The sequence below is a fragment of the Syngnathus typhle genome, linkage group LG5, assembly GCF_033458585.1.
Source record: "Syngnathus typhle isolate RoL2023-S1 ecotype Sweden linkage group LG5, RoL_Styp_1.0, whole genome shotgun sequence".
Classification (NCBI taxonomy): Eukaryota; Metazoa; Chordata; class Actinopteri; order Syngnathiformes; family Syngnathidae; genus Syngnathus; species Syngnathus typhle.
Genome location: NC_083742.1, coordinates 6,780,335 through 6,794,108, shown reverse-complemented (window position 1 = coordinate 6,794,108; position 13,774 = coordinate 6,780,335). Strand labels below are relative to the sequence as shown.

The 13,774-nt window shown below is 42.8% G+C and overlaps 2 protein-coding genes across 2 annotated transcripts; one reads left to right on the top strand and one right to left on the bottom strand.

Moving 5' to 3' along the window:
• The first annotated feature begins 6 nt into the window (after positions 1-6).
• On the top strand, positions 7-5,536 carry rad9b (RAD9 checkpoint clamp component B). Its single transcript, XM_061279572.1, has 11 exons — positions 7-621; positions 858-928; positions 1,018-1,149; positions 1,254-1,368; positions 1,456-1,555; positions 1,992-2,098; positions 2,231-2,337; positions 3,248-3,312; positions 3,418-3,543; positions 3,900-4,074; positions 4,514-5,536. Exons 1-11 carry the CDS (start codon positions 588-590, stop codon positions 4,634-4,636), a joined length of 1,155 nt encoding a protein of 384 aa, XP_061135556.1. The 5' UTR covers positions 7-587; the 3' UTR covers positions 4,637-5,536.
• pptc7a (protein phosphatase targeting COQ7 a) lies at positions 4,813-13,591 on the bottom strand. Its single transcript, XM_061279578.1, has 6 exons — positions 13,031-13,591; positions 11,418-11,597; positions 9,617-9,815; positions 7,080-7,203; positions 6,872-7,001; positions 4,813-6,653 (listed from the first exon to the last, which is right to left on the bottom strand). Exons 1-6 carry the CDS (start codon positions 13,230-13,232, stop codon positions 6,595-6,597), a joined length of 894 nt encoding a protein of 297 aa, XP_061135562.1. The 5' UTR covers positions 13,233-13,591; the 3' UTR covers positions 4,813-6,594.
• Between the last annotated feature and the right edge of the window lie 183 nt (positions 13,592-13,774).

Genomic DNA, 13,774 nt, shown 5'->3' with positions numbered 1-13,774 from the left:
TCCAACACTTGACAAAATGACTCTTAGTATAGATTAGTGGCAAGTGTGAGACTTTGACATACAGGTAGGAAGTTTTCACCCAACGCTAGCAATAGTTTCATGAAACATTTTCAAGAAAAATGTTATTCAAGATGTTATTTGTCAGTAATTTTATGTCTCAATATTGCAGGATATCAACTCAAATACCACTTTCAATATTATTGTGATTATTTGTGTTACAAATGTTGATGCAATGACGTCTGGGGGAATACAGGACTATAAACTGGGTATTAATATTTTCTATTCAATCATACATTTCAATTTTAATCATTTAAAATGACATTGAATGTGTTTGTTACTAACTTCAATATTCTGAGACTAAAAATAGTTTCTGATTTTGCCAATGCTATTAAATGCTGAAAATCCTTTCAAAACTATTCTCAACACGCAAATTCCTAGTATGTCACAATAGAGCTTGTTTAAATGTACTTTCAAATTAATAGCATAGATTATTACGTGATGCCCTATTACATAGTTATTGCGCACGCGTTTACACTTGGTTAATGTTAGCATAGCCTCGTCAATCTACAAGCAGTCGTTTTGTGAGGATGAATTGTACCATTGATGGAAACTGTATAAAAGGTAATACAGTATTTTGTCAAAACGAGTGAAATGTTATGACTACAATTGTCAAACGTAGATTTAACGCTGTCTTAAAGCTCTCTTTAAACGAGCTGTCCTCAAGTTAGCAAATTAACCCTTTACCAGCGTTAACATGCTAGCACGACCCATTTCATTCAAATATGTGGTGTAAAGCTTACTACCTAGTTGACACCAACAAATTGTAATTGTGAAAAAACTTATATGTAACGTTGCAGTGTTTGGAAAGGCCATTCATGCACTTTCACGAATTGGAGATGAGCTGTGGTTGGATCCCACCGTCAAAGGGGTGAGTGCGGCCCCTTAACAGTTAGCTTGTCTCATCTTTTCCCTCCAAGTTATTTTTTTTTTAATTTAAATGATCATTTATTTTAACAGCTGGCTCTGAGATCAGTGAACTCCTCTCAGTCTGCATATGGCTGCTTCTTATTCTCATCGATGTTCTTCCACAACTACAGCCTGGCATCAAAGCAGACGAGTGAATTGATTAAATGCAAGCTTTACGTGAAGGTAACGCAATCACGCGAGAGAATCGATAGAAAACAAATTCATATATTCCCCCCACCAAGACTAATACAAATTCTATGTTTTGTTTTTTTCCATTTGCTCTGAAGTCTTTGCTACCACTTTTCCGATGTTTGACTTCTATCGAACGAAATGTGGAGCGATGTCAGATCTCATTGAGTACTCCCAATGACAAAATAATAATAAAGTTTGTCTGTCGGCACGGTAGGATCTCGTCTCTTATATACCGCAATTAAAGGTTTTCACCACGAGGTGGCAGTGTTTTCTTGTAAAGCGTCTCTTGTTCCCTAGGCATCACCAAAACCCATAACCTGTGTTACCAGGAGAGTCCAGCTCTGCGAGCAGTGTTTGATTCACATCTCTGTCCCAATGTGCTAAAGGGTCCTGCCAGGCAAGGCATACATACATGTTTTTCTCAGATTGCAACTAACAAATTCCACTCTTATGACACCAAATAAAAAAACAATCTAATATGGGAGTAAAGTCATTATTAAAGTCATTATTGTATAGACGGGCAAAAACTAGTTCACTGTGTCGTTTGTAATAACCATTGCCAAAGTGGCTATCCCCTGAGACGGATAAAAATGAGCATCTTAATTCATATTCCTCAAACACATTATTAATCCCAAATGCCGTGTTTAGACGCGTGGGGGCACAAAGAACATAGGGCACAAAGACCATATTGCAAAAAGCATTTTTGAGTTGACTTTTAGAGAATCCAAATGGAAAGTCGTAATTGAATTATCTGTGGCGGACAGTAACAGCATTAAGCAAAATGTCCAAAGCTGTGGCATTTGTAATAAGTTTCTTCTGCCCTCTCTCTGCAGGCTTCTTGCCAATATGGTGATGCACTTCCAAAGATCCCAGGAGGAAGTCACCCTCTCCATAAGTCCTCTCCAAGTCATTCTGAGAAATTACCATGATGGAAGAAATGGTGAGCTAATGTTACATTTTGTGCTCTATCTCTGGCCCTCTCGACTAAGCCAAATTGTAACGTGATCACTTTCTGATGACCTCGTGAGAGATTTGATTGACACGACTGCTACCCACTGTGCTTCTGTCACAGATCACATGAAGATGATGTTCACTGAGATGTCCTTACACCCCGACGAGTTTGACAATTTTCTGTGCGGAGGGGACTCGGCCATAACCTTCTGTCTGAAGGAGCTGAGGGTAACGTGGCTATTTGCAGACACCCATCACGAGAGAGAGAGAGAGAGAGAGAGAGAGAGAGAGAGAGAGAGAGAGAGAGAGAGCGAGAGAGAGAGAGAGAGAGAGAGAGAGAGAGAGGGCGAGAGAGAGAGAGAGGGAGAGGGAGAGAGAGAGAGGGCGAGAGAGAGGGCGAGAGAGAGGGTGAGAGAGAGGGAGGGAGAGAGAGAGAGAGAGGGCGTGAGAGAGGGAGAGAGAGAGAGAGGGCGAGAGAGAGGGGGGGGCGAGAGAGAGAGAGAGAGAGAGAGAGAGAGAGAGAGAGAGAGAGAGAGAGAGAGAGAGAGAATGTTTGGGTGCGGGTGGGGTATGTGCATGTGATTGGCTCACATTCTGAAAATCTGGACACTGTTTGTTCCAGTCTCTCTTTGTACGCTGCCCCTTTTGACATTTAACTTATTTCAGTGCTAGGTAGGTAGATAGATAGATAGATAGATAGATAGATAGATAGATAGATAGATAGATGGATAGATGGATAGATGGATAGATGGATAGATGGATAGATGGATAGATGCATGGATGCATGGATGCATGGATGGAGAAATTAAATTTGCATTCTAGACTGTGATGTCGATATGAATTCAATTATTTGTTCAACCCTACTACAGAGGGATTTACTTGTAACAGAATCAAAACACAAAAGCTCTTTGATTGGCCTTCTGGAAATTTGAATAAACGGCCACGGCGTTAGTCCAATTAAGCAGACTTGACCTGCGTTAACAGCCACAACTTGCGTCCCGAATGTAATCTCGGAATGTGTCTGACGTGCGGCACTGCGGCTGCCAACCTTCTGTTTTGTGTCTTTCTTTATCTCTATGTCAGATTCATCACATATAACGACGAGCTCTGGAATGACATAAATCTCCATCTTTTTAAGGGTCTGCTGTCCTTTGCAGAGATGCACTGCCTACCAGTTTCCGTGCAGTTTGGTCCTGCAGGAATGTAAGTCTCAAGACAAACGCATTGCAACACGCATTTAAATACACTCTGGCTAAATCATAATGGATGTAATTCTTAGAACGGCCATTGCCCCGTCCTTGTCTGTAGGCCTGTGTGCTTTTCTGTGGCGGACACGGTCCTGGAGGCCACTGTGGTGTTGTCTACTTTGACAGACAGTGGAGCCCATTCCCAATCCCAACCAACAAATACCCCAGACCCAACTTCACAGACCAGGTAAGCTTACTCAAAGAGATGCAGCCGTGAACCTCTCTGCGCGACGGATAATTTGCGGTACTTAAAAGTGATTACGCTCATTCCGGTCCTGGTCTGCTGCGATTGCGTATTAGCAGGTTTAATTGACTCTTTCCACCTGAGCCGCTCTCCTGGCACTCACTCCTACTTGGCTCTCATTGGCTCCTTTTAGCTTCTTAAGTTGGTGTCGTGTTACAGTCAGTCTTGCGTCTGTGACTGAGACATGTGGGGCACATTGAGGGACCTGTGGTGTAAGGTTCACTTGACTGCATAATCCCTCACTCTGATTTTCACTGGATTTACACTCCAGGACACATGAAACATGTATGAGTTGACAGGCACACAGATGTTGCAGCTAGAGATCAACCCTCGAATCATCACGCTGGCATAGAAGTGGTCGCATCCAGCCAGGGTAGCCCCATCAACCCATCAACTCCTCTGGTGGAGCTTCACAAGCGCACCCTTCTTACACTTGGCACTCCCGATGCGACTGTGAGTGGCGCCTCCTCAATGGTAAATATTCCCAACAGCACATGAGCAAAAAATGCAGCATATTTAACCATGCACTAAAAATCAAATGTAAATTGTGTCTCATCTGGTTTGGGCTCATATTGCGATTGGGGGCCACAATTTAGGACTGGTGGTAGAGGGGCTGCCATTTGTGAATGACTCAACTGTTGTAAAGTGCCTTGAAACTACAAATAAATTAATACTATAATTTCATAGTAATAATTGCTTCATCATATGGGTTTTACCATGCTTTACAGACTTAACAGGTGTGTTAGTACAAAGTGCTTCTGGCATCTTGTTGGGTTAGTTATTAAGGAGGCGAACAAGGTGACATAAAATATTCCACATCAACATCCCATCCAGACAACAGGATTGTAATCTCTGATTTCTTTATAACTCATTTGCATTAGTTGGATTCGCTAACTCACTTTTGCTTCCAAAGGTTTGCTCCCTCCTGTTCCGGGCTTTGTCATCAGAGCAGAATGATGAGAACGCAACTGTTCTGGCTTGTGACAGTGACATGGAGGAGGAAGATGGAGAGAATAGAAAGACCCCCCAGTATTAGTGGTCATCTGGACTTACTTTGTCTACTTGTTCACAGTCCTCATTTATCTAATTCTTAAGAGGATTTATTGGGTTATTTATTGCATCTGTAATTCAAATCATCTAACAGGAAAATGAAATGTTCAGCATACGAGTTGGTCTGCAAATGAATTGCATCAGTCCTTTCATACAAGAGAATAATAAATACTATCTTTATTTAAATATTGTACAGCAGATCTGCATTAAAGTGTACACTCAAAATATACAGACATGCTCTTGCTTGTCTGGAGGACAACGAAGAAATTCTTCTTGGTGGAAGTAGTCTGGAGTAGCCGTACCACCCAACCAGGAAATTGCCGAGTCACGTTAAGATTGCCCTGAGACACGTAATAATGCTTTCCAATATAGCATTCCATGCTTTTCTCTGACTCCCTTTTGTCTTCCAATGTTCTCTTATTAAAGAAACAGTTCTTTAGTGCAATCTTGTAAACTGGAACCTTATATGGATGGCTTTATCACCGTCACTCAGAGCTTGTGACTGACTTGAGCAAAATAATTTCAGCAAAGTATAAGTCAAACTAATTTTCAAGACTGCGGGGCAAGATGAGGACATTTTAACTCATGGTTACTTGCAGTTTGAGGCTTTGAGCTCACCAACTGGCACACTGAGGAATTTAAAGAATTATCTTTGACAGTATCAACATTGGTTACATTACCAAACTACGGAAAATTATTAGACTAAAAAGGTATATAATATGTGATGCACATAAAAATAATCTTATGGTGCTCCAGCAACAAACCAAAAATGCCAATTATGTTTTGAGTCGGTTTAAAGTAAACTATTTGGTTAAAGTAAAAAAAAAAAAACGAAAAAAAAATACACTTTCTCTTCAGCTTTTGTGCGTTGAAAGCCACCACACGATTTTTGCCCTGCAGCGCCTTCGGCATTCACATCCTCTTACATATTTGTCACAATATCTCCTCATACACACAAACACAGCAGCCATGACATTAAAGGGAAACCACCTCCTTAATGGACTATAACGTACGCATGTCGGAACCTTGCAGTGTTAAATGTTACATATACAAAAGGTGGCTGCTTCTTCACAAAATCAGATTGTTTCAACCTCAACCTGGAAGGAAGGGTTAGGGCAAATAGTAACAACCAAAATACCTGCTCCCTGCATCCATGGACACATTTGCTACTGAAAGCAACACTAGTGATAGGAAAATAAAGCTTCATTTTTGCTTCATGAACTAGTTGTATTTTTGGACTCACTGTAATTGACCCTAGATTTCACTAAAGCAGTGCTTGTCAATTTTGTTATTTCATTATTATATTTTACAGCCTCTGACCAACTCTCCTCAGTGATTACATTTGTCTATAAAATTGTAATAAGTACACCTTTGAATAACATTGTAAGGGGGTTTAAAAAATGTCATCAGTGTGCTATGGTGAACAGAGTGACATCTCAATGTCTCAATAAGCACAACAACTGGTTCATGAAGCATCTTGAAACTTCATTTTCCCAAAAGTACACAAATCCCCACCCTAACACATTCATTTAACCAGCCTATAGAGCGCAAGCTCCTTTCTCAACACGACTGAGGAAGTGTATCCTTTCCTTTCCTTCTGTCAGCCTAGAACAAAGCTGCTCTTACATTTACAAGCGGGGAACAACTCAACTGAATGGACATGCCCTCCCTGTTTGCCCAACACTCGAAAACGTTCAATGGTGTGAAAGCTTCTATTGCTGGCAATAACCCAGGGACCATTGCGGTTTGCAAAGTTGCAGCTTTTTCTTTCAGGACCTGCTGCTGTTTTTACATCCACCTGGTCATCTTATGTTTGGGTGTAAAGAACAGCTGCAGCATGCTGGGAGGGGGGGGGGGGGAATGAACATCTGATGTCATCCTGAGTCCTCCATCCTGTCCAGCAGGAGTCCAAGCAGTCCATCCAGTCACAGCCTTATGTTGAACCTAGTCAGTGTATTCTGCTACTATGGACAACAGGACTGTGATATCATCTGGCTTTCCTCCTGGATACACACAGCAAAAATATTCATGCAAAATTAAAAACGTACTCGTCAAATTCAATTGTAATTACATAAAACTAGACGCAGGGCCACAAAATGTGTCATCAATTAATGATATTTTCCATCCTGAAAACTACATGACATAATCCCATTACTGTGTGTCCACAGTAGGCTGGTCCACAGCTATGGTCTGTGTGGCATTTTGTTACGGATGCACTCACCTCGAACGTTGAGTCCGTTGTCACAGGCAAACTGTGCAAAAGGTGACATGTAGTGGGGGTCGTAGGCCAGGTCGTGAGCCTGCTCTGCAATACTGCGGGCAGTCTGCTGAATGCTCTCATAGTTGGCGCTCTGAACACAAAGGTACACCAAGGATTAGAGGCGGGGCCTCTTTATACACTTGCGGAACTGCGTGTTCAGGCTTCTCACTTTGAGTTTCTTCAGCTCCTGCAGGATCATGTAATCAGGCATGTTGTCGAAGAGGCCATCGGTGGCGGTGAGGATGATGTCACCCAGCTGAACGTCAAAGGACGAGCTGTCAGCCGCATCTGGGCTGCAGAGGGACGCACACACAGAAACGGCTAAGTCAGGCAGGGGAAAACAGTGCATTGCTAATTTATTTTCAGTGTTCAGTTATTCCTCTTTTTTACATCATCATCATCATCATCATCACATTGGTTTCCGCTTCTCTTCAGGCTCAATGTGGTTCGCTTCAGGTCTGAATTCGTACCACAGCCAAAACCGATGGTAAATATTCATCATACCTGACCCTGCCAGCATGTTGTGGGTCAGGACATGCAGAGCACATGCTCCTGCTAGCAACCTTCGCCGCCGACGTTCCAAAATGTAGAAAGACTCACGAAAATGGCAATCAATGAGCTGCGCTTGACCAAATTATTTTGCAGCTCTAACAACAGCATGAAGATTGCAAAGAATTGCATGTTTTCTTCCATTTCCTGGTTAGTGCTCTGCTTGCCGCCCTTTTCATTTCTGCCCAATGGGGGGCACCGGTCATCACACGCGTCGATGACAGAATAAAGTTCACTTGCAAAAGAGTACAGAGTAAATACAAACTGCACCAAGCGGGGAGAAAAAAAAAAAAAAAAAAAAGACAAAACAAGCAGAGCAAACGACTTTCCTGGTTAACTAATCATCAAAATAAACTCTCCACATACAGCATCAAAAGAATGCAAAAGTAACTGCTCCAGGACCGCCGTCCCCCATTCTCCTCCGTGCATAACTGTTAACTGAGAATTGGGGGGGAGGGAGGTCACTGAAGGCAAATAGGCGGGACTTTAACAGACAATGTAAACAGCCAGTTAGTTATATTGTGCCCTACTTAGAAGTCTCCCTCTAAATAGAAGAGAAGAGCTCATTACCGGCGATAGCCAGCATTAGCGGTGATTGAAACCTTGACTTTTCCACGGTAAACTGGTAATCAGCCCATGCCTAATGCGAGGTCAGACGTTACAGTGTCAAAATCCTGATGTCACCAAATTGCACAATTGAGCCGCCTTTGTTTGTGAAGGCCAAACCATTAAAGCGAGATCAAGTGTCTGGTGTGTGCCTGTCTTAGGAGAGCCTTTAAGTTTCAGAATCCGATCTGCCGCTTTTCCACTCGCCGCAAAGCACGCTATGCTAGTCACTACACGGCCTCTCTTGCTTTTTCCACAACAGATTACAACAGGCGCGTTGTGGGATCAACTGAACTGTGCAAACTTGCGTGTCATAACATTTAACAAGTGGCGTGTCTCTGCCACTGTTTTTGGAGCGATTCAAAACGAGGATTGCCGGTGCATGATGTGGCGACGCAACGGTCGGGCAAGCCGAATGGTGAGCCTCTGTCCTCCTGCTTGATCTCCTATTCTAAAGAATGAGTCCCACCAAGCAAGCGGTGTGTGTGTGCTCATGACAATTTTCACCATTAATGATCAAAAACGTATCCATCGGTAAATATGAAATGTATAATATGATTCAGCGTTGCTGTCAAACATTACGGTGTTTATTGTAGGTAATGTGCTTGGTTCGTTATGTTACTTTTGGTAAAGGACAGTTCCTAGCTGCACGACGGCCAGTGCTTTAAAACCACCTCTGAGATGGCTCTAAAAAAACTGTTCTATTGTAACTGCTCAGCCCCGAAAAGTCCAAAGCCCATCCAAAGCCCCCCCAAGTCTGCCCGCAGGTAGCAAATGTTTTTTTCGTCCAGGTTTGTTGTAGATCGCAAATGTTCGCCAACAATCTTAATGTTCAGTTTTTTTTTTTTTTTATATGAAAGCGAGGAAAAAACACTGTCACTCAAATGGACGCCGTAGGCTGTAGGGCACAAGGAAGCAAAATGTAATGACCATATCGCAACTTGATAAAAAAAAAATTAAAAAAAAAAAAAAGTTACGCCTTTGCAAGGGGAAGACATTTGTGTCTAAACAGTCAGCGTGATTTAAGGCTGGATTGGTTGTGAACTTGGCCTGCCAGCCTTTAATCGCCCAGACTTTGACCCAGTGAAAGGGAAAGCTTGGCGATCATCCAAAGCATGCTCGGCAGGCAAACGAGAGACAGCAGTCCATGGACCCTGGCACTCTGACGCTACAGTACATTGACTAATGAGGAACAAACTTGTTTTGCTAAGCACTGGTCAGAAAGAACACAGGAGAAACGTACACAAACGACTGTAAGCTCGTGTATAATAATCAAAAGACGAAATTGGACATTTTTGTGGGAATATGTTATTGTTATATATGCAAATTGCTGTTTCAGTTATTTTTTTTTACATTTATTTAAAAACCATCTACCATAGGCTGACAGGCTAACCTTAATACTAGCTTTGGCTGGTATGGTTTTATGCTAGGCTTAAGGCAACATCTACAACGACCAAGGGCAAAGCTATTTCGTATATTATTTCTATGTTTTGAATTCATTGATTAACTACTGTTGGGATTTCTGCCACAGGTGCACTTCTTTGGGCATACCTGTCACTGAGGACGGCCCCCACGGCCTCGGGAGGAGCGATGGACAGTTGGAAGGGCGTGTTGAAGTAATGCTGCTGCTCATCGGAGCGGTGGACCACCTCCCCCCCACGAACCACCAGGAAGCCAGAGTCCCCCAAGTTGGCTGTGTGCAGCTGATGACTCTGGCGGTCCAACACCACAATGCAGGCTGTGCTACTACCTGCAGAAACACAAACACGCATATCAAGAGAAGATGGTTACAATGCAAATATCACAACATGATCTGTATTTGATGTCTTAGTTAAGATTCTCCACATCTTAGCTGAGCAGAATGAACACAATGTTTTCTTTATGAGGCAACAACATTATGATGGTCCATCCTTGTAATATTAATGCAACCAAAACAAGTTATAGAGACCATATACAGATAACAGATAAAATATATAAGGCTGAAACAAGTCTTCAGTAATTCAGGTGCCTCGCTTGTTTTGCCCCGAGTATTTATTTATGTGTAACACTGTCAGAAAAAGTAAGTAAAGTTCATCGCAGCAGTTTTTTTGCAGTTTCTATGAAAGTACTAAATGTTTAGTATAATGCAGAAGTATGTTTTTGACTTTTGGTTTTATAATTGTTACTTAACCAAGATTTTTCTCAATACCTGATTATTTGATAAAATTTTCAGTAAGATATCCTATGACCAAAATATTTATTAGCCGTAACCGTGGAGGGAAAAAAAAACCCAGCCTACTGATCAACCAAAACCAAGCTTTTTTTTTTTCTTCCAAAACTGCAGCTTTGGCTATTGTATTCTTTAACATTGCAATGCAACTCTGTGTCCAGAATAGGGTTTCACTGGAATAAACTTTAGCAACACTAATCAGTCCGATGTGAGAATGTGGTGGTTCCACTATTCTAGAGATCCAATGAAACACGAGTCTGTGGTGGAGACAAACGAAGCCACACCCCTTTGGTGACTCATTGACGAACACGCTCTCTGGGACCAACCTTCAAAAAGCACTTATGACTCACTCCCGCATTCTCTTTCCAACCACAATACAAGGCACACTGTGGCCCAAAAAAACATTGAACAGCACAAGACTGCCCATGTGAAAACGGGGTGGAAAAGTACTACTATTCAACATCCGTTATTACATGTTTTGCCACAAATCTTTGTCAGGAAGCGGCAACTGTCGACGTCAACTTGAACAAGGACATGGAACAGGTCATGTCAGACTGAAAAAATCATCACCACCAGCTAAACTTTTGTCAAGATTTGCTGGAAGGCAGAGAATATGTAGTAGTTAGGAATTTATACAAAGAGGACAAAGCGGATTTGTGCAAAAAACACAAAGTTTGAGCCGTCTTAAAGACTGCTAAAAAAATAAAGATAGAAATAAGACCCTCCCTTCTAATTTGACCAGATTTATTTGCTTTACATGGATTAGTAGCATAACTAGAAAATCAAGTTTTGAAAAAAATCTCCAGTTTGATACAATTTGTGGAAACATTTGCAAGGGCGCTGCTATTGTTGCAATGGATTCTGGGTAGCGAAGCTCCTGCTCTCTAGTATTGTCTTGATTTTGGTCATTTTCATTCGTTTTTGGCGACCCTATGCCGCTTGCTTCCACAGAGAGAAGACTTGCTAGGCATCAGGGAGTCCATTCTCGCTTGTTTTTCGCCAGGTTTCACAGTTTGGGGAGACAAGATTTGATCTTACGACCAAATCCATCCTACAAAGCAAACATGTCATTACAGTGACGGATCCCTTTCGGAGGACTCTGAGATGTTCATCACTGCCTTGAGTTTGTGTGCTTCCGCTCACCCAGCAGCGGCACTTTGTTCTGCAGCAGCTCATAATAGCTGGTGGTGAGGACTCCGACGGGGCTGCTGGGAACAAAGCGGCCCTCCTTCACCAGGCGCTCGCACGTCTTCATCAAAGTGCTGGAGAACTGCGACGGGTCCACGCCGTAGTCTCGCCAGCCTCCTACTCCGTCAGCCACACCTACAGTCACACACACACGCACAGATGTCCCCTCATTATTTGGCTAGACTTGAGAAAATATTGCGAGACTAACTCTTGGTGAACATCTGGTTTACTGTACAAAGTAAACTTTCCACGTTTGTCACCTCGTCAATCAACAATCCATGTTTTCTTTACATTTGTGTGACAAACAATACTTAACCCGTTCAGTGCAATTATCTGAACCATTAATACATGTCTGTCAAACAGATTGATTCAGTTCCATATTTCATAATTTGATCCAAAAAGTGTCCGATAAAAACAGCATCCTGCAGTGGATTGGTTGAACTTGAGAGGCTCCACTGAATTACTATGTTTGAGGCCCACAGTTCTCTTAGAAGGAAAAGAGAAGATGGGAGTTTTGTTACACCCAAAAGTGACTTCTCTGACCATACATGGAGGGCTCTCAAGTCTGCTCAGAGTTTGCCAGAAACAAACAGTGGTCTGTTTTACAACAACGTGCCAAAAACAACACATCTTGCTGAGAGGACCTCCTGACTCTCAACTTGTCTTGTGTAGTGAACAACTCCTTGTTGAAGAAAGACAGATTTGCAGGCTAGGGTAGGGGGGGTTGGGGACTCTCTGGATTAAACCCAAGGATCACAGAGGTGGTCATGCATTTGCATCTGTCAGGTTGGATACACACTCAGTATCAAGACGGTATAATCCTTTGACCAAGTATACTATTTTATTTTTTAATAGAAACAATCTGCAGGTTCAAGTTCAGCTCTCCAATCGTACGACTGCATCTGCCTTCATGGTGCTACTTGGTCCAATGTAGGCTGCATCTTCACAAAAACATTCGCGATCTTTGTTTTTTTCATAAGATTGTTGAAGGTTAACACGGTTGTTGGTATTCCCATTGTTCTCTCGTCCCTCTGCTGGGTGCTCAACAACTCTATCCTGTTTACTCGTCGTAACAACCCCTGTCCCTCAAAGCAACCCAAACAAAATGTGGGACAAAAACATTTATCACGTGAATTTAACAGCATTTTTCTTGGGGTTTCGCTTCACTTGTTTTGGCATCTTATTTTATTTGCGTGCAGCATAACAGTTATATGCCGTTTCACCATGTTTGCTTTGGACTCTGGTCTCCACTAAGTGTACAATTTTTTTTTTATCTTTGTCCGTATCGGAACATATTAGTTTAGGGTACGTGCACATGGCTCAATAGAGGTTGGAAATCACTGATGTAAATTGCAATTGTAATTCCAAAGTGACAAACTTCAAATCGTTGAATGGGCCAATGCGGTCTGGTATGATTTTGCAGGTAACAAAGGTTCCGTGGGTTGTGCTCTTGATTTCCACATGGATTTTTGAAACAACTCCAACATTCGTGCTGCATTATTGTAAAGCGTTCGTGGCGTAGCAAAGTCGTAGAGACAGAAAGGAAGACAATGCAGCCCGTGACTCACCCAAAACATCGGCAGATTTATGTCGGGCGATGAAGCATGCGTCGTCCCCATAGCACATTCCTTTCTTCAGAATGCCTTTACGGAAATCCTTGCCGAAGCCGCAGCTCGCTGTCACCAGGCTGTAGTCGCGGCCGTCCGTCTGAGAGAGTCCGCCGATGACAGCTCTGGCAACCAGTCTCCCGTACGACAGCACGGACAACATTCCCCACGAAGCAGCTGCCAACCCCGGAGGCGGCCAAGCCAAGCTAGCGGTTGCGCTAGCTTAGCTTCGACGTTAGCTCCCGAATGTTGACCTGTTGGAGGCTGCTGGAGATGAGAGCTGCACGCTTGGAGAACAAACAAAGCGGAGAGAATGAGCTCGGTGTGGCGGCGCTTTCCTCCCGCGATGAGAACGCAAAGGGAATCACAGGAAAACGCTGTCCTTTCCGCCCAAAAAGTGCTGCCCGTCGTTGGCCACCGCAGCCATGGTACTACTTGTGTCTTTGAAGACGTTAGACACAGTGTATGCAGCTGCTTTGTGGCCTCGCGCACACAGCTCAGCCCACGCGGTCTTGTGACTTCTCTGACGTCATCATCCTTACGCAACCTTCTATGCCATATAAGGAGTCATTACAGCTGCATTAATTGTTGAGCTTGTCGGATTCTGCGTTGTCCAAAGTTCGACTTGGGGGGCATTTGATTTTATTCCTTTTCTTTTTTTTCTTTTATTATTATTAATTAGTTAAAACTAAACGAAAGTCACTC